The sequence below is a fragment of the Acanthaster planci genome, unplaced genomic scaffold (genome assembly GCF_054643075.1).
Source record: "Acanthaster planci isolate LZ-2023a unplaced genomic scaffold, COTS_SCS Contig78, whole genome shotgun sequence".
Lineage (NCBI taxonomy): Eukaryota > Metazoa > Echinodermata > Asteroidea > Valvatida > Acanthasteridae > Acanthaster > Acanthaster planci.
The window spans coordinates 43,538-64,437 of NW_028257700.1; the positions used below are offsets into that span (position 1 = coordinate 43,538).

General features: G+C 40.4%; 1 protein-coding gene across 2 annotated transcripts; it reads left to right on the forward strand.

The window, feature by feature from the left end:
- Window positions 1-64: 64 nt before the first annotated feature.
- LOC147795315 (oxysterol-binding protein-related protein 1-like) lies at window positions 65-18,686 on the forward strand. Of its 2 annotated transcripts, none has more exons than XM_087132083.1 (13): window positions 65-310; window positions 3,658-3,835; window positions 4,399-4,559; window positions 6,697-6,808; window positions 7,246-7,331; window positions 8,010-8,222; window positions 8,691-8,732; window positions 10,361-10,434; window positions 11,351-11,414; window positions 14,951-15,049; window positions 16,220-16,351; window positions 16,578-16,692; window positions 17,338-18,686. In XM_087132083.1, the coding sequence occupies exons 2-13, from the start codon at window positions 3,661-3,663 to the stop codon at window positions 17,604-17,606; spliced, it is 1,542 nt and encodes a 513-aa protein (XP_086988209.1). In that variant the 5' UTR covers window positions 65-310; window positions 3,658-3,660; the 3' UTR covers window positions 17,607-18,686. The 2 variants fall into 2 exon arrangements, with proteins under 2 accessions (XP_086988209.1, XP_086988210.1); XM_087132084.1 differs by having other exon boundaries at window positions 304-438.
- Window positions 18,687-20,900: the final 2,214 nt, after the last annotated feature.

Genomic DNA, 20,900 nt, shown 5'->3' on the forward strand with positions numbered 1-20,900 from the left:
TAGGGATAATATTGCTGTCAACGCATAGTCTGTCTGAAACCCAGACTCAAGCAGAGTTGCGTTATAAATCAATGCGTAAAAAAAATACAAGTCACATGCAGTGGTCACATGTGATTAAAAACATAATAGAAGCCGACAATCATGTTTGGGTTAAGGTTCAGACATGTCAGGGCGTTTATCAACATATGATGGCATGGATGATCAGGGACCACAGTGCGAGCCAAACATGAAAACGCCCATCTTGCTCCTTGATGTTTTCCTCGTAAATCACTCCCGCTGATTTACCATCTGACCATTGCGAATGTGATTGGTAGGCATCATGACCGTGAATCATGTCAAGCCATGATGACAGTTGGACATGGTTAATGGTTGATATAACTTACATATATGTAGCATCATCTAAGCATGTGAACCTCATGATAGCCTAAGCATATCAAGGTAGGGGCTTAATGGGCCTAATTTGTCAGATCAATACTGGGAAACAGGTGCTGGAAGTGGAAAGAGTTTCATATGATAATGTTACGCCCCAACTATAGCATCAGTCCCAACTATAGTTGAGCCTGTCCCAACTATAGTTGGGCCCGTCCCAACTAGAGTGCTACAGTTGGGCCGGTCCAACTACAGCAGAGAGGTCCTGTGTGCATGATGTGCCCAGCATGTGCCAAAGTCATTGTTTACAAATGTCATGTCATTGGTCATAGGGCTAGATGAACAGATGAAGTGCCACATTTTACATGTATATGAATTATGTCAAGTGTGAGACACATTGCAGCACTACAGTTGGGAATGTCCCAACTATAGTTGGGACTTATGTTATAGTTGGGGCGTAACAATAATAGTATTATTGTTTATTCATGCCAATTCTTTTTCATCACATACAAGATGGGCATATAGAGGTATAAGTGACAACAATCACTGTGGCCAAAGACCTGCCACTCCTCATCGAGTCATGTGTAGTGTAAATTTATACTGATATATATTATATGGACTCTGCTTGATGCATCTACAAACCCTTTGTTGAGACTGATGTGATAGGTGTTTACTACCTCTAAGCCTATGTTCTCACGGTTGGACATCTGGGAACTTCTGCACATTATTGAATGGCAAGGAGGGTAAATTTGCCCCTTTGCCATACGTGAAAAAGTTGCTTATGAATGATTAGAAAGATGAACAAAGAAGTTGACTGGAGCGAGATTTGAACCTGCGGCCTCTGGAATACCGTACCAGTGCTCTACTAACTGGGCACATTCATTCATAAGCACCTAGTCAGTTTCCCTATATGGTTTGTTTCATGATTTATGTTCAAAAAGCCATATCCTCTTTGAGTGATCCCTGTTCATCACTTCCCAGGTTGTATCACGTAATTGGGGTGTGATCCCTGGCTACATGGTGTTTCAGGTTTAATGGCTTCTGGCTAGCACCCCCCCCCCAACAGATATTGACAAATGGGAAGAACCACCAACATAGGGCTGGGTAGCTCAGTTGGTAGAGCACTGGTACGGTATTCCAAAGGCCGCAGGTTCAAATCTCGCTCTGACAGTCAATTTCTTTGTTCATTATAATCAAAAGTCCATAGTGCCATCACACTGACCACGAGAATAGGCTTACTTCAATATTTTCCCTGCTAAATTTGATAAATTAGGTCATGTTGTTGCTTTCAAATGGCTAATTGACAGCTGTAGGGAAAAAATAGTCGCGTCTATGTAGTTATATGCAATTCTTCCCAGATGCTTTTTTCTCCACTATTCATGCTTTCAAGGTAATACGGGCATAATGGGCCATAGGCCTTGTTTCTGGGGTTCATTTTCCACCAAACTCTGGCGGAGTAAAAACCACAGAGTTCCAGGGGTAGCCCCACCCTCCATGCCCTCTACTCTTTGGTACATGTAACTGCCAGATTTATTTTCACCTTGAGGGGAAAAAGAGGTGAAAAATGCAGAACTAACAACAAAAACTGCATGTACTTGGTTCTTTTTTAAGTAAAACTAATAATTAAGCCTCCTCTCTGCCAATTATCTTTTACTTTTTTCAGATTTGTCATATACATGTACATGTGTATAATACATATTGAATATTATCTTATACATGTACGTGTATTATTTTTGTATTTAGTTATTGTGTCTTTTACTGACTGTTTATTCACGTACAAATTCATTCAATTTCTTACATCATTTTTATTCCTTTCCACCATGTCCACTTATATTCATTTCCAGTGAGTTCATTTCTTTTATATTTAAATGTTCATATGTTGTAATATTTTTATTTATTCTCATTCATCCATACCTTGATAAGGAGCAGCAGGTCTTCTTTTTAAGTAATATTTAAGCCTCCTCTTTGCCGATTATCCTTTACAGTCTCATTTCTTTTATTGTACACCTAACTGCTGATCTCTTACACATGCATTTTTTTAATTTATTGTGTCTTAATTTATTTGTGTCTTTATCAATTGCTTATTCATTCAAGTTATTCAGTTTCTTATTCAATTAATTTATCTTTATTTATTTCTTATTTATGTTATCTATATTCATTTCCACGTTGATTCATTTCCAGTAATTCTTTTTCTTGTTATATTAAAGTATTTATTAAGTTCTAATTTGTGGCTTCAAATACTTTAAATTTTTTTTAGTTTTATTTATATTTATTTACTTTGTACACAACTTGATGAGGAGTAGCAGGTCTTTGGCCAGAGTGATTGTTATCACTTTTGCCTTTCCTATGCCCGTCTTGTATGTGATGAAAAAGAAAAATAATAAATTCCTCTGAAAAGTCAGAGTGTATAGCTTTGCCATCATCAGGTCGCACATAATCTTTTGTTAAACAGCCAGCATGAAACCGATACCACTAATTGCTGAATTCCCATACTGGTAGTGAGTGGGTAGTAAGTTGGCCATACTAACACATGATTGCTGAATCCAATTCAGTCCAGGCCATGCTATGGCATTGTAATTGGATTTCTCCTGCCCCCCCAAAGTCCCAATATCTCCCTTTAAATACGTTTTAAATCAATAAATTTTCTATATTCAATTTCAAAATATTTCAATTTTTTTATGCAGTTTGTGATTCTGGAAGATTTGTTAAGGGAAAAGGTCCAAAATGACACAAAATCTTAATTCTATCTCATGAATTTGAATTTGCAATGGTATGTAAGCATGAAATCAACGCCGGGGAAGATTTACTGCACATGCTCAGTTCCTGTACCAATACAACATCTAAATCATCAAAAGCGAGATAAAGACTCAAATTTTCAGGATGGAGGGGGAAAGCGAACTGTTTAGGTTGGATAAAAAAAGTTAGATGTTTTTAAGTACCTTGTAAATTTTCATTGTGATGATGAGGGTGAGGTCACATGTTTGGGGCTTTTTACATGTTTATTGGATGAAAGGGAAATAAAATAAGCCCCAAAATTATCTTTTTTTATGGTGCAGAGGGGAGGGGATGCATTGCACTGTTGGGTTCTCTCCACCTTTGACCATTACGGGACTGTGAACCAGTCAAAATAAATTAGTAAGTGATGGAAATCTTAAATACAGACAGCAGGCCATCTTGACAAAAAAATTAAAGGCTTCTATAGGATATATTTTGTTGTTTTTCTGGGCCTCACTTAATTTGGTTAAACAATTCATGTAGCTGAGTTTGCTGATCTGTTTCATTCTTAAGACAATGGCAAGAAATGACAGTACATCAGACTCCAACAGTGAACCCAACAGTCCTTTGGCTTTCTCAACACACGAAGAGAGACTTCTCTATGCATCCAGGCACGGCGACTGCCAGACCGTTGAACAACTTCTTGAGTGGAACAGTGAGGATGCCATTCAACTCAATATCAATTGCAAAGGTCAGAGTTGCACACTTACTCTATTGCAGTTTTTTTAATGTAAAGTATAGTGATTCATCATTTTAAAGCTGTTGATAGTCACCCTGGCATATGAAGAGTGGACAGTGTAACAAGTGTACAGTGAATACATGTGTATAGGCAACACTGGAAGCTCTTGTAATTCCAGGCATGGTTTGATCTGGGATTAAAATATCTGCCTGTTCTTTCTGCTCCCAGAAAATGTTTTGGAAACTGGTATCCCATGGCTCCACTTGGAGTTCGTGTTTTTATTGCACTCAATGTAATATAACATAACTCAAAGTGTCAAAAAGAAATGTGAAGGCAGCTGAATACATTTCAGCACTAAGGCCAAAAATTACTTACCTTCAGGTTTTTTTTTTAAATACTTAATGTTTTGTTTCTGTTTTTGTGGGAATTTTGCCCAATCGAATGCTCGAATATTCCATTGAATGGAGAGTTGAATGTTTTATTATTCACTTATTCACACTGACTCGGCCTCATTCCGTCATGGCATTTATTTTATTCTCCTTGTGAAAACCTGTACACGATTGCCAATTGACCAGGTACGAGTAAGGCCAACCTAGGCTGGAGCCCGCTCCACCTGGCAGCTTACTTTGGACACGTGGAGGTAGCCACCCTACTGCTAAGCTACAATGCTGATGTTAACATCGTCAACAACAGCGGAGACACTCCACTCCACCGAGCAGCATTTACTGGGAGACATGTAGGTTTGATGCCCCCTTCCCCAACCCAAGTGAACCTCTTCACTGTCCAGCCCCAATCGCCATGTTATTCCTACTTATCTACTCCTCCGTCCATCCTTTGTCTGCACTGCCCCTATCCCCATGCAGACTTCATCCCATTTCCGACCACCAAGTCCATCGACTAACTTACACCCACCAAACTCTCACTGGTTTTACATGCCTTGTACCCTGTGTGGACTGTTCCTTGTTTTTCTTCATAAAGAAAAAGGGGAACTAATGTGAACACTTGTTCAACCTTAATTTTGCTCTTGGTTCCTGTAAAGTTCCTGAATATTTTGTGACAAGTTACATTAACCCAAATTCTTCCGGAACTTTTTTTCAGAAAGTGGGCACATGCCTTTGAAAGTCCGCATGGGGTCTTCACGACCAGCGCTATCCACTGATATTATGATAGCACCCCCCCTGTCAATCCCGAGCCAAATAAACCCAGAGAAAACTCAGAAGAACTCGAGTTTCTTTTGGTATCTATAATATTTACACATTTTTTTTCAAAAATATCGATAATTTTACATTTGATATTTCTCTGCAGAGAGGGACGAATCCAATAATAAATACAAAAGGATTCCTTGATTAATTAATACCTAAATTCCCTTGGTTTTCTTTTTTTCTTTGTTGGATGTCGTCAAGAGATAAAATAAAACAGAAAATTTACAAATCACTTTAAATCCGAGTTAAATGAATGTTGAATAAAAGGATCCAAGAGAACCCTTCCTCAAAAATATATAAATTTGATACTGCAACCACTGTTAATGGCTACTGATGTGTGACCGCCTGGTCACGAACATGACGAACGGCCCATTTTGTGATGGAACGCCCAATCAACTGCCAGGTTATAGTTCGGTCTGGGCCGCAGCACCATCATTCCGAGATTCAGTCATGTCACTTCTACAGTCACCAGGGATATCTGGCCATCTAGGAGGCGCAGAACATAAATCCCCAGGTTTAGCCATGTCACATCTACATGATTTAAATACAATATATTCATCATATAAGCGTGCTGATCCATTCACTTTGAGCTCAGAAACACATTTGTATAGCTTCAATGTCCCAACAGTCAACTTTACATGATGAATGAAATAAGATAATAACAAAATTACACTTACGAGTTTTCCTCAGGCAAAACTTCTTGCAGGTTGGGTTCCGGTGCCACTTTTGCAATATGCCAAAGAACTTGGCTACGCCAAAGCTGGTGTGTGGTGGTGTCCGCCTTGACGACTTTCGTCATGTTAGTTTAAAACCAAGTATCTTTCAACACCTGAACTGCGTTAGCTGAAGCATGGACCATGAAAATTTAGCAGAATGGTTACTCCCTGAGCATGGTCCTCTCTCTCGCTGTAGCTCAAGCATACTACTCAAATCCTCCCAAACTACTTGCCTCAACGACTATGAGGGTCACCTCATACAAGCTGCACATTACCTTTAATGTAACACCATTTACTGTTAACTCACTGGCAACAATAAAATAAAGAAACAACGACTGGAGGCGCAGCCTAACTCACGCTGCTAGCTTTATTCTACTTCAATTGCATACCTGCTAAACACTTCGTTTTGTTGCGCACCTGCCTGCCAAACACTTGTAAAGGGACTATGTCAGATATGTGAAAAATAGGTGAGAGTAATTAAGGAACACTCCTGGTCAATAGGAAATCAGATGTAAAACCGAGTGAAATACTACTGTTGAAAAAACTTTGGAATTAACCATTTTCTCTGGGGTAAAGTAAAATTAACTTAGATTCAACCATTTTCCACAAGGTAAGAGGGAAAAAAGAATGTGAATAAAAAGGTCTGTGACAGGCTCCCACAACTCAAATTCAAACTCAATTCAATTATAGCACATAATCCTATCTAAATCCATCCAACCTGCCTATCCAACCCACTTTCACCCATCCACCTGACCCACTTTCATCCATCCAACTCAACCCAAATATCACCCATCAGCCCAACCCAAATGTCACCCATCCACCCAACTCAATTTCACCCATCCAGCCTACCACTTCCCCCATCCCAACAAATACCCACTCAGTTGCTCGCTTCCAACTTTTGATTAAGGTAAAAGATTAAAACTGAACAAGGTCGTATTGCTCCAATACTTTACAGGAACTTGTCGCCCTGCTCATTCAGTATGGAGCAGATGTCACCATTGTCAATGGAGAGGGGCATATGGCTCGGGATATCACCCATGGTGACGAAGTTCAGAAGATGCTGATTGGTCAGTTCAGTGTAACATAATCTCTCTTCCAAAAATTCCCCTATTGGGAGGTTTTGGGCAGAAAGAAACACTACAGATGTTTTCTGCATGGACGAAATTCACTAGTTAAGAGATGTATACATTATTAGTTAAACAAACAACCAAACAAACCAAGATTCTGTCCACAAGCAGGACACTTTATCATAGCATAGCTCACTGCTTCCAAACTCAGTCCCATTAGGACAGCTGAGACTTTGGTTTAGGGCTCAACTCCATGAAGTTTAGGGTTTTGTGCTTCCTGTCATCTGAAAATTAGTTTACAAGTTACTTTGCCGAAAGATTCTGCAAATAACCTATTTTGTTCTGTTCGCTTCTGTGCTCAAATGTGACTTTTCCTCTGGACTCATTTGTGAAGTTCTGTACAGCATTGATTTGTTCCCCTCCTGTTTTCTTCACAGCAACTGAGCAGGCTCAGAGGTTAAAGCTAGAGCAACAGCTCCTGGCTGCATCAGCAGAAGGCCTGTTGGACCATGTCCAGTCATTGGTCAGTAGATAAGAGCTGATTATTGGTGGATCCACTGATTGCATTAATAATTATATCTGGGGCTGTGGTTAATAGTCCAGTGCTTAACCTCACTCTACTAGATTTAAGGGGATTTCAGATGGCAGAGTGGGTCATTGGCAGTTGACATAAAGTTGTTAATAGGATTTGAGAAGTGGAGGAACTTGGTGGATGGGTTTGAACATTTCCATATTCATGAGCAAAACTGTGCAGTCATACCTGGAAGAAAACCTCAGTATTACCAAGGTTTTTACATGCTGAATATGTTTTTAGCTGAGTTTTCTTTTTCTTCAGTGATTTATTATAGAAGTACCTAACATGCCAGTGAAAAACCGTTTCTTAGAAATGTTTTCAGTGAGTCATGTTTGGGTTGACAATTTGACGTGAAAAGCCAATCACAGCATCAGCATCTTTAGTCCTAACAGTCCCAAATCCTCTGATTTCAACCAGATTTTACATACACCTTTGGGCATTAGGATTAGTTGTCCAGGAAAGCACAGACAATTCTGAATGGATGCAAATCTGCCGTTTTCAATAATTATATGGAATGGTATAGTTCTTAGAGAATGAAGCAGAGTATGAAGTTTAAGAGAAAAATTGTCTGCAAAAGATTCATTATTGCTACCCTTTGGAAACTGGTCCTATCTTACATTTTCACAGTTGTTTGGTCCCCGCCCACCCAACATCAACTGCATTGACGTGACAGGAAACACTCCCCTTCACTGTGCAAGCTACCGCGACCAGCGGGACGTGGCCATGCTGTTACTGCAGCACGGAGCCAATGCCCGCCTCCCAAACAAAAAGGGACACACCCCTATCGACCTCGCCCAGTCGCAGCACATGAAACAGTTGCTGAACATCAAACCTGTCAAGGTAACAGGCAAAATTTTAGACCAATATTTCTGTTTTCTCAGTAAGCTTTACAAGCATTCTCTAGAGCTGTTCTTTGTTATGATTCCCTCGTGAAAGAAATCCACGCATATGTTGTGCTCTGTAGAGGAACAGTTTGTTACATTTTTACATAGCAACGACACCATTTTGGTGGGAAAGCACATTGTGCACACAGGGTTTTGCACACTTCACACAGAGTGCACCAAGTATGTACAACCGATTTCTATCAAAATATAGTCTTTGCATGTGCACAGTGCGCGTGCATTTTAGCCCAGTTGAAAGACTTCCCACAAGCCTGTCTCATCCTCGCCATACTCCTAGTTTGAGCGGATGACTCAGTGTTTGACTGAACCTCTTCTAAACAAGCTGTAAGCCTTAAAACCATACAAGTACATTTGCATTGTAGAAGCCTGACCGATACAAGATCAAATTGTTGGTTTGTTTTAATAGGTTGTGCATAGTGTGGATAAAATCGAAGGTTCGCTGCTAAGGGTGAGTGCATTGTAACATTTTAACTGTTTTCAAAATCATTGCTTAAAAATATTAGCATTAGCCTATAAAACCAGTGACCAAAATTGGAAGCCATTACTGTGATTGGTCCATGCTTGCATACAGGTCGTTCGTACTTATCAAGGCTGGATTTCACTGTGAATTAACGTGAAAATGAACCCAAAAATTGTCAGATCAAACCTTCGTGCTGCCAAATTGTAAACGCACACTTGAAAATCAAATTTTCTTCGCTTTTCACATATGCCTGAAGTATGAGCCAGCCTTTAAATGACCCTTTGACCAAAACTTTGTTGCGACATGCCAATATGCCTGAAGTTTCGGAACATGTGCGAGTGCAGTGCTGCTGCAGTAATGGCATGTTCTTGATGTTCTTGGGGAATTAGCCTGTAGTGTTGTTGACATCACAAGTTATCCAGTTTTCACGCCAAAGAGCCCAAGGGAGGGAGCAGAATCCTTGTCGATTACTTTTCCGATACTGTTGCAGTGCACTTTTTCTATGTGCCGGGCCTCCAGGAATTTGACCACTAATATTTTGTGCTAATTTTGACACTAACTTTGTGATGACTGGCCATGTGATAGGACTTGTGCCTGGACCTGTAAGAGGACTTGTGATGGAATCGTCTTCACCACTGACTAATTGTTCCTGAACATTTCACCCAACTGGAAGAAATGACTCACAATTTAATTGGTGAAGTTTGATTTTTAATTACACGCCTTCTTGCCCGATAGGAGTTGTCATTGTCCATACCTGCAAAGTATCTAAATTCATCATGACGTCTAAGAGTGCGATACCCCAAAATAGAAAAACTTATGAAAATGTACCTTAGAATGAATTCGAAAAGTGAACACTTAAGTGAGTAAATGTTGCTCATTATTTTCTTTACCCCTTCACGCTGGGATGCATTAAGACACGCCGTAAAAATTGAGATCCTCAGCCCGCTTTTTTCAGCTATTATTCTTGGCCCACGCTTGAGCAAACATGGTGAAAGAAGGCAGACCCTGGCTCTTGTGTATATGGTAATTGGTCTTTGTGTGTAGCCCAGAAATGAAAAGGCCGAATTTGCATCATAATCACCAGCTTCACAATAGTCCCCACTTTGAAAAGAGGCAACAGGAATGTGGAAGCTTGAGTAGAGCCGCATGCCACGGAACAATCAGCCTTTTCACCGTGTAATTCAAAGCGTGCAGAGCACGGTGGGCCACAAACCGAGAATTTGCAGTTTGGTAGGTGGCCTTCGTGGCCAAGCGAGGCTGGAATTCTTCGAGTCGACTTCGGAAAGAAATTCCCGCCGAGAAGGGGTTAACATCTGCGCAAATGCAACAGATCAAAGTCCAACAAAGCTGGGAAATGCTCCCAAATGCAACAAAGTGCAACCAAAGCAACACTGGATTTTGTTGCATTGTACCTATGCATCCCTTGTCTCAGTATTACATGAGCTGTCATACATGTACATTTGTGTAACCTGCCAATTGTCCTGACTACTAAATCCAACAGTGTACAACCTAATCACTGTTTTGTTTTGCTGCATTAAACATGGAAGGACAAAGATTCACTTGATGGGAAAGGTTTTTTGTACCTTTGATGACATTTTTCTTTGTATGTATTTCAGAGCAAATTTACACGTGGCCTGAGAAAGTACTGGGTGGTTCTAGATAGAGGTATACTAACGTACTACAGAAAAAGGTAGTCTTTAGCTTGTTTTAATAAACCCTTTCCATTTGCAGGTGCCATTTTGGTATTCCATGTTTATGTACTTTATGAGATTTGATTTGTGAGTTTTTGATGGGCCTGACTCTAAGATTTGAAGCACTCCAAACTGATGTTGTGCATGCCTCTCGCTCAAATGTATCCACAGTTGCTCGGACACACGCCCTGCCATGGAGTTGCATTCTTGCTATTGGCATACAGAACTGTTGAATGAACATGTGAAAAAGAACAAAAAAGAGAGAAGAAAACAGTCTGTCCGCAGGTTGTGAACCAAGGCGGAACTAATTTAAGAACAGGTTTTTGCCCTTACACCGACATGTATACTGGTATGTAACACTGGATGCTCAGTGTTCGTCCAAGAGCATGCAAAAACATTCACAAGTTTACTTGGGTGGGACCCGAACCCATGACCACCTGCTTACTCGTGCAGAGATCTTAACCACTCGGCCACCAAACTTGCCAGGGTCGGCTGGCCAGTCCGTGATTGTGAATGTTTTTTTTCGCCAGCTCTCGGACAAACACCGAGTATTTTATATACATTGGTGTAAAGGCAAAATTTGTTATTAAAATTGGCATATTACCGATGCAAAATACATCTTTTAATAAAACACTGGGGTAGTCTGGCTGATTAGAGAGAAAAAAATTATTTTTGAGCACTCTTGTACAGGCACAGGTATGTTGGTGTGGCTGCACAATTGCACAGGCCAAAATTAGACATCGCACTGTACTCTCGTGCTTTTCATGTTTTGCACAATTCATACTAATTAAAGGTTGAAATCTCACCGACACAAATCTCACCGACACAACATTTGAGCATGATTCTTCGAGATTTTTCAAACTAATCATTGGTCTGTCATTGCAGTTTTGTTTGTTTGTGTGTTGTTTCCTTCAGAGATGATGCTGTGGCGGGCATTAAGCGTGTAGGATTCAGGTACCTTGATCATGCCGAATTTAAGGTGAACATTCAAGTTGTTTCCATTTGTCCCATCAGTCCCAACTACATTCATTTGCAAAAGTGTTATTATTATTTATTTCTGTTAATGACACCAAGGATTCCTCAAAAGTGCCCTAGGCACTGTACTCACAAGCCTGAAGAAACGTGAAGAGAGGAGACAATGAGAAGCAGTGACAGTTTCAGAGGCGGGAGGAAAACCCCAGAGGAATATTCTGGGTAAAACCCATGGAATCAGTTTGGGACTGAAAACCCAATCCACATGTTGACCGAGCCGGGAATCGATTCCTGACCGCAGAGGTGGAAGGCGAGGAAAGAACCACTGTGCCAACCCGACTCCCCAATTACAGGTGTTAAGACCACCTGTTATTTTGTTGGTATTTCTGTCATGAGGCCTGCATTACAGTATTTCATTGAATGATTATATAACGTGTTGTTTGCAGTCTAGTGGTCCATAACATCCGAGTCATGCTATGAGCCATTCGAATGAATTTCTTTTACAAAGGCAGGCCTTGTATGGCATGTTGTCAGTAATGCGGTTTGGATAAAAAAAGCCAGTCTAAGTCATCAGAAGTAAAGGAGGAAACACTAAACATTTCAAATCATGGGAATGCAGTCAATGCTGTTCAACCAAGATACGAAGGTTACACACTCAAAATAAACATAAGTTGCTGAGAGTGACTGGTTAAGTTTGCTTTTTATGTATTTTACGTGCATGGACCTGTACACATAGATACATGTATGTTGCGTATCTCGTATCAGAGGTTATTGATCTATCAGTTCCATTCCTGAACTGTAAAGCACGCTATGCAGACTGACAATGAGGTCAAAAGAAGGGTGCTAATCTTAAGGGGGAAAGGTTATTCAGGATAAAAACCACCTGGTATAAAAGCCATGCTAATCATGGCAGATTTTGTACATACATGGGTCGAGTTATGGTGGTCTGTTCTTGACGCAGGTTTCTTGTTCTCGCGCTCGAACAGCGGGAACACAACTCAAGAACACTGTTCTTGGAACAGGATCACACACCACCTCCTCGTCAGGGTTTTACAGGAACACACAGAAAATCTCGTGACATTTTGATTTTTGAACAGCTGCAAAAAGTAGAGAGATGGCTCACAAAGCCAGAGACAATTGGAAGTTTTGCAAAATTGACATTAATTATTTTCATAACACAGAAATGAATGTTCCTATTTAAATAAAAAATTCATCCCAATTATCTAAACATTAACTCTCAAATAACATACATGGACGCCGCCATCTTGCATGTTGCTAGCTACTAACTACCAGCAACAACCAGTTGTATGTTCCCAGCGTTTGAGCAGCTGACTCATAAACCGATCTATTCATGAACATACAAGAACAAGCCGCCCAAACTCAGCCATGGCGACAGTCTCAGATGACTTGCAATGTGCTTCGTTTTGCTCATGCTCTGTTGGAGAGATCAATTGGCTTAATTGCAGGCCCCTTTACCTTTAGATCAACTATTTTGTAATACCAGTGCCAAGCATGACTGTCACATCGGGGAGAAGAAGGGATGCTTGTGCCTTCCCTTGGGAAAAAAGGGGAAGATGAAAGGAGATCCCCCATTGACTTGAAATTACTTCAGAATTGACCCCCTTCTGCCTCAAGTCGTTTAACCCCTCCCTGGAAATTTGTTCCCATTGAAAAAATGCTTTGCGCCCCCCCCCCGAAACAATCCTTGGCATACACCCGTTGTGCGAGGCACTCAACATTTACAGGAAATCAAAGACAGGATTGATTCCAGCAAAAACAGTGTACTGGGGTTATTTTCTGCTAGTTGGTATGAGGGGTGGCCTTGAACAGACCAGTTTGATGGTAACATTGTTGGAGCACGTTTAAGACTGCCATTTATTAACACGCAATACACACTGCGTCACAGAAATTTTTTTGAAAAGCACTTTGGATAAAGTCTCAAAGTTTCAGTGCTTATACATACAGGAACAAACTACTTACGTTACATACCTAGTGTGGACATTTTTCTGTTTTCACGCAGTTAAGAAATTCAGTGAAAAGACTCATTTTTCTTGAGCTGGGACATTGTCAAAGGTTTCCACGACTGTTTCTTTTCCTTTTGCCAAAGATAACCCTAACTCCATAATGCCTGTAAACGTCTTTTTTTTTTTAGAGAAGGGGAAGCGTCCTGTGGGCATGGGTAAATCCACAAAATGTTTTCCCTTCCTGCATCATGTGGACATCTTTATTCAATAGTCCACACTAGGTATGTAAGGTTAGTGCACCTACTGGTGTTGTGTTATGCTGCACAGGAGATGGCATCCTGTTTTTTTATATTTCTTACAATATAACACTCCAGTAGATTAATCACAGGCATGCTTCTCCTCTGCAGTAAAGTAAAACATGTACACTTTAAAGCCCCAATACCATGCACCAAGATTGACCATCAGGAGTATGTGTGCTGATGATGTCACTCTTTGTGACATCATCATTTGCTTCAACTTGTCTCCCTCTCGCTTCCATTAAAAGTTGTACTTGCAAACAAACCCCCGACATCATTGGTACATTGGCAGAGAGCTTGGTAGTATTTGTGCTCCAGGGCTAATGGGTGCAATTATCGAGTTTATCCCACGTCACATATCTGCGGTTTCCATTGTTTTTCTACACACACAGGTAATGGCTGGTAGGCCTTTTGAGGTAGACCATGTGTTGTACATTACTTGGCTGGCTGTATGCAGACAGTTGTTATCAGTGGGGGAGGTGTAATCCGTAGGGGCGAGGAAGGGGGCATCATTTTTTAAGGAATTCAAAGTACTACCAACTTTTTTTTGGAGGGGGTGGGAGATGAGGATTCTTTTACTGGTGAAATGATATGGATAGGTATATTTAGAGAAAAGTCAAGTTTCTCCTCCTGGACCCAATAACCTTGATACACCACACTATACCAGCTGGTGAAACCAACACCTCTCTTCAATAAATCTTTCATTTTTGTTTTTCTTTTATTTGAATAAAATCTGGTTCACTGAGTTTTTTAATTCACGAGAGCATAAGAATTTGAATTCTCTATCCTAAAGACACTGTTGCTATACCTCGTGATTTGGGGCAAGCTTTTGCTTCGTTGAGTAAGAGACGCCTTGCACCAGTACACTCTTTTCAATGGATAGAAGGGCATAAAGGAACCAGTCCATTCCAGAGATGGTAGGCGCTATGCAAAAACTTGCCCCCGAATCACAAGATACAGCAACAGTGTCTTTAGTCTGAAGAATTTAAATTTTATGTTTATGTGCAATCAGATAACTCAGTGTACCAGATTTTGTTGAAATTTAACTGGCAAAAGGCTTATTGCATCAGAATATGGTCTACTAAAGATGAAGTCATAGCAATTAAATGGTGGCTATATACTGTGCACAGATGACTCAAAGGAGTCAGTCAGTATTTGACATAGTTTTTTAAAAATTCTCTTGCCTTTTTTTTTTTCGAAAATCAAGTTTACCTGCCAAAGAGTGGGTAATATTTAAAATGTAATGTAACAGTTTCTTTATGTTTGACAAATTCCCCTTGCAGCCTAGTCCCACCAACTCCAACATCTTCACAGTTCAGTACTCTAACAACTCCTTGCATACCTGGATCCTGGATTCTGACACCTCCAAATTCTCCAGGGAGGTGAGCATGTCTCAAAAACTCGTGTGTGAGCTTATCTAGTTGGTAGAGCTCGAGTTGTACTTGAATCACAGTCCATGTCTGAGACCTAGATCAGACTAAATCCAGCAACCAATTTCCCAGAACTGTTCATAATGTCATAGTATACACATATGGACTGACATTGAGGTCACTCATGCACGTCTATATCTGCAAGGGACTGTGAGTGACCAGAAGAGGGTCCTATTTCCCGAGGCCAAAGGCCGTCCTGGTCACAGACCCCAGTGGGCGTGGGCGTGCACTAGTGACCGAATTTGGCCAGTCCATATGTTTTATAACAGACCTCAAACTACAAAAATATTTCTTCAGAGTTTTAACTGTTTTACTTCAACTTTCAATAGGACTTCAACAATTGCCAAAGAATTAAAGGTTCATTTTAGTGTCCCTTGACGCAGTCTAATTTTGAGTTGCTATACTCAACAAGGAAAAGAATTCTTCCAGGGTTTTTAACTGTTTAAATTCAACATTTCACCCAATACCAATTCAAAAATTTAGTTTTCATAGACACACTCTAATTTTTAGTTGCTGTGTACAACTGTCAATTCAACAATAGCCATAGCAACCTCCAGAGGGAGCAATAACCAGTCAACCATTTTCAATACTAGTGCCTGACTGGGCACTAGTCTCTGGAAGTGATGCGCGTGCAATGTCTAGGCGTGTGTCGAGTTATGCTGATGCCAAATTCATGCACTAGCCCATATTAGTGAACCACATGTGACTGTATTTCAGCCAACCAGGATAAAGAACCAGGAAGAGGTGTGTTATAACTTCACTTATGCCATTTTCTATAGCGTAAAGTTGTGCAAGAGGCTATGACATATTTCATGAAAGTTATTCAGTCCGGAAGGTACTTTTCAGAATTGAATTAGACTGCTGTGATTGTAACATAGATCAACTGGGTACAAGTGCATCTTAGTTTAATCACAGATAAGACTTTTGTATACAATCTGTTGTAAAAAATTTTAAAGAAAAGTTTGGAAGGATTTTATGAAGACTTTTCTTCTTCTTTTCATAAAGAAAATGGTTTGAAAAATTTACCATCACAAATCCCTGGTCCAAGAAAGCAAACGTTGAAACATTTTTGCTGGGGTTTTAAGTCGTCCTCCAGACTCCCTATTTCTTTGTTTTTGTCAGGACTGGCTGACTGCCCTGGAGGACCATCGGGCTTACAGTGACTACTACACTACGGCCAGGACGGTAGATGACGACTATGATGAAATCAGCGAGGACTTCCTTCCCCTAGTCTCAGTTGCTGATTCCCTAAAAGTACTTTTGTAATATCAGTTTAATATTTTAATTAAGACAAACAAATAGAATATTCATGTACAAGCAGTATATTCAGATACGGACTGACAGTGAAGTCACTAGTGCACTTCTATGCTCTGAGAGGGCCAGTGAGTGACTAGAAGAGGGTCTTATCTTTCAAGGCTGAAGGCCAAGGGAAATATGATCCTCTTCTGGTAATTGTGAAGTGTTGTTTCATCTCCGACAGACTGCACAGGCACGGCAGAGGTCGTTGGAGCAGTCAGCCGAGAGCTTTCAGAAACTTGTGGAAACTTGTCTGAGCAGGAAAACTGACGACCAGGCTTCAGCTTTGGAGTATCTCGGTAAGTGAAACCAGTGCTCATGCTAACTGAACACAGCTTCCCTCCTCACAGGGTATGTTGAAGTGACCCCGAAACCAGAAATGTCTTGCTGACGTCAAAGTAATAACCATGTTAAACCCCGGAACATGTTAAACCCTGGCAATCTTCAATCCTCAAACTGTTGGAAGAAGAACTGGGAGTTAAGATGGCCTGCATAAATGCCAAATCAGAAACAGTTACTTGATTCAATAGAGACAAAGTATGAGGCAGTGGATGATATTGTTGACAAATATGTATTCAAATTTTCAATGCAATTGCTCTTTCTGAAGAATGTACGCATCTCTGTTGGCTGCATACCTGGAAATGTCTGATTCATTATTTGGGGACAACAAAATATAGGGCTTTTTGAACCTGTGATAAACCTACTCCAAATTTCAGTTCTCATTTGGTCAGAAAAATGATGCCCCACAGCCGTAACTGAAATCGTTAAACTAGTCAACCAGTGACCTAAGCATGTTTCCTGTCTGGTTGTGATAAAATGCCCCTACTTTCATAATAAACAGATCTTTTCTACGACCAGAAACTACCGAGCTGTCCCAGGGATATGTTTGACCATGGCACCGATATCTCTTCGTCTTTGTGCTCATTTTGTTGTTTTATCTGTAGAGAGCCTACCCGAAGTTCAGCGGCAACTAGCCAGCCTGACAGATGCATCCAAGAGTCTGTGTAGCACGTTGGCACAGTGCCTAGCTTCTATGGTGCAGCAGGAGGAGGTACGTACATGTATGCAGATTAACTTAATTAAATTTAATGCGCTTGTCCATACAGTATATGAAGCAAAAATGCAACATTGGCCGTTTTCCAATACTCAACTTCATCTCCGTCTCAGACTTCGTGTGGGAAACCGATCCTCGATTGTGGGCCTGGAGGTTTAACTTAAATTAAAGTACTGTAATGTTTGGCTCTTTTGCATCTTACTTGATGTTTTGTGGCACTACAGTGGAACGCCGCTATAACGAACACGACGGGATCCATGCTAAATGTTCGGTACAGGGGTCGTTCGGTATAGTGAAATTAACTGCCGAACGTTTCGTTGCCATGTTGAATAGCACCCTCTCTTGTCTAACTGAAGTGCACCCTCTTGTAATACTATGATTCGCTGTTTTCGTTGTTTTGCGGTTGCATTTGAGGTTTCTAGAAATTGTTTTTGTTTTTTTATTGTATCTTGAGTTACAAAATTGATATTTAGTTTGTCCTAAAAGTCGTGAAGCTACCGCTCAGGATCAATCTCTGATGCATGCTGTGGCGAATCTTGGTTGATTTGCAACTGCATAATGTTGGTATATTTTGTGCACAAAATATTAGGAGCCAAGGACGATGTTTTGTACAGCCGAATGTTCGGTATAGCGGTGTTCGGTATAGCGACGTTCCACTGTATCAGACTTACTCTTGCGCTTACAACCTCAAAGTCAGGAAGTAAAAAAACAGTTGAAGCCTCAGACGGAGCCCAAGTCAAGTATTGGAAAACAGCCGTTGTTTACAAGAAATGAAACATTGTTTACAAGAGGGCATGCCCGTGCACCCTTCAACAAACAGCACCCACAATAGGTCAGGAACACGGACGACAATAACATTGTTTGTTCGTCAAAAAACGGTACTAGTGGAGTCACTTCATGAGTGTTGTGAACAGGGACAAGATGAAAGATGGTACTAGTAAATTCCTTTCTTTAAGTTTTTGGATTAATGATTTCGTTACAAGGAGGCGCTATGGAAGAATGGAATAGAAATATAAATAAACTTCACATCTGAGTGAAAGTCAACCACTCTCTCACTGGATTTGTAAACAGGGAAATTAGCCACAAGCAGGAGAAATGTTTAAAAACACTGATTCTTTTTCAGGTCATGTGCCTTGTGATGATATTGTAAACTGCTTTGATCATTCGCGACAAATGCTGCTTTTTTATGTATGGATCACTGTTGGAGAAATAAATGCATGAAGAGAAAATAAGAATGGACAGGCCTGGTAGTGTGGAAGTTTGATTGTCATGTGGCCCCATCTCAGTGAGCTTTTTTGTCATTTAGAATTAGTTACTGATAACTTTCAGAGCAACAGCAAATAAAGTTATGGTATGGAATCTTTTGCTCTTGTATGTAATTTTTGGCCAGTCCCCTCCAAACAAAAGGCTTTGAAGTCGGAGGATTTGTTTAGAGCCTCTAAATAAATGGAATGAGTTGGAGGGTCATTTGCACTTGGAAGGGGTTGGGCGTATTCCTGACTTCAGGTTTCACTTGAGGTCAGCATGTTTAACTATTGTAGTGTTTTGTCTGCAAAGTGTGGGGTATCATTCTTATTGCCAGTCAAAATTTGGAGGATGTGGCAAGAGTTGAACGAGATGAAATAGTTGAGTAATTACTTGTAATTGATTGAATCCACTTCTTGCTGGCCCAGATGGCAAGAATAAATAAAAGAAGGAAGTTATTTTGAAACTAAATTTGTCCAACTATGAACTGGATAAGATAAGATTTTTTGTTTTTGAGCAAGTTTATTTCGGTTTCTACGAGTTTCACGTCGAAAACAGTTCGTTTTGCCCCTTTCACCTGGTGAAAAAAAGTTTGGATTTTATTCGTGTTTAAAGATTTTTTTGGACAGCTCAACACTCAACTTTTGCAACCATAGAAAATAAAGACTGGAGAGTGGGGACACTATCTGACATATAATATTACGTGGAAAATAAATTGAACTGAACGTAACCTCAGACAGGGTGCACAAGTTGGTGTGATGTTTTCCCGGGCGGGAGGGATGCTTTGCCAACTTAAGATACAGTACATGGGCGCCCTCTGTTGTTTAACTCTTACGATTTTGTAATTTATCAGCAAGTTAAGGGGTGTGTACGAGTGCCAGTCAATCAATTTCTTGGCGAGGTGCAAGCTGGAAATTGGTTGTGTTTTTTCACAGTTTTGCTGAATGTGGATCGACTGTGTTTTGGAATGCGATTGTCATAAAGTTTTGTCATCTTGGTGGAATATTTTTCCGATTCATTTATCTCAAGGTAAGATTCTGAGAGTTTGGATTTATTTGCGAAATGCTGCCGATCTTGCGGAATGAAACGTACGTGTGTATGTACGGTACGGACAGCAGGTACAAACTGCCGTGTACGTCACTGACTGCACGTTTACACTACTAGATTACGAGGCTTAACAACCAGCTAAACCTTACTTGAAGTGTACGTGCGATCAGGTCAGATCACGCCAGAGTTTATTTTTGGGTTTTATGCCGTGAAGTGATTATAAACTCTTGTGATTTGTACTTGAGCATATTGAGTTTGTGGAACTGGAACTTCAATGGGGATTGTATAGTTGGGGACCCAATCCATCTTGGAAGAGAGGAGACCTACTTTTAACTTTCTGATTCACTTGCCGTCGGAGGTTTTTCCATTTATTGCACTCACATCTAGTCCAAGAGGCAACTCTTCATTCACTTTGTACAGGGATTTGCATGTTTTCCTCCTTTTTTGCTGCAACATGATTTGCAACTGAAACCATTTCAGTAAAGTGTGGGATATATTCACAGTGTATAAATAATGAAATTTTAGGCGCATTGATGTACATGGAGGCTAGAGGGTTAGAGTTTAGTCAACTCAGATTTTCTTCATGGACCGCAAGACTATTTTTACCCTTTTGAGTTTCAAGTGTGAAATATGGCATAGCCACCAAGTGACCAATCAGAGAGAAGAATCAAGACTCAATGACATCATCTTTCACGCTCAATAACTGTGGGGCTAACGTTTTGAAAAGTGGACAGATTTGTGAAATTTAAGGGAAATTATGAGGGGAAACTGTTTTAATACATAGGCCTAACACAAAAAAATAGGGTCAGCGCAATAAAGAGAGCATTGCATTTAGGAAGACTGACAAGTTTTTATAAAATTAAAATGACAAAAAATAGGGGTCCCCAAGTGTACAATACCACTATAATGGCACTAGAGCCATCAGTTTTGACAGGCTCAGACTGTTTACGCCTAGCCCCACTAGTGTGGCACAGACTCTCACTCCCAATCCATCCTTAGCCACACATCCGTGTGCGCAATTTCATGTTGACGTATTGAACATTTCGGCGCACCCACTTATCATTGTGGGCGCAACTTCTTTTGCACATGAACATGATCCTTGACCTTTCCGTTTTCTAAAACCATTTATTGAATGATTTCACTCACGCTATTCATGTATGT

Coding starts and splice junctions, on each gene's coding strand:
- LOC147795315 (XM_087132083.1), top strand. CDS start 3,661: ATGGCAAGAAATGACAGTACATCAGACTCCAACAGTGAACCCAACAGT. Junction 8,223..8,690: donor TGAACATCAAACCTGTCAAG/GTAACAGGCAAA, acceptor TTGTTTTAATAG/GTTGTGCATAGTGTGGATAA. Junction 11,415..14,950: donor TTGATCATGCCGAATTTAAG/GTGAACATTCAA, acceptor TTCCCCTTGCAG/CCTAGTCCCACCAACTCCAA.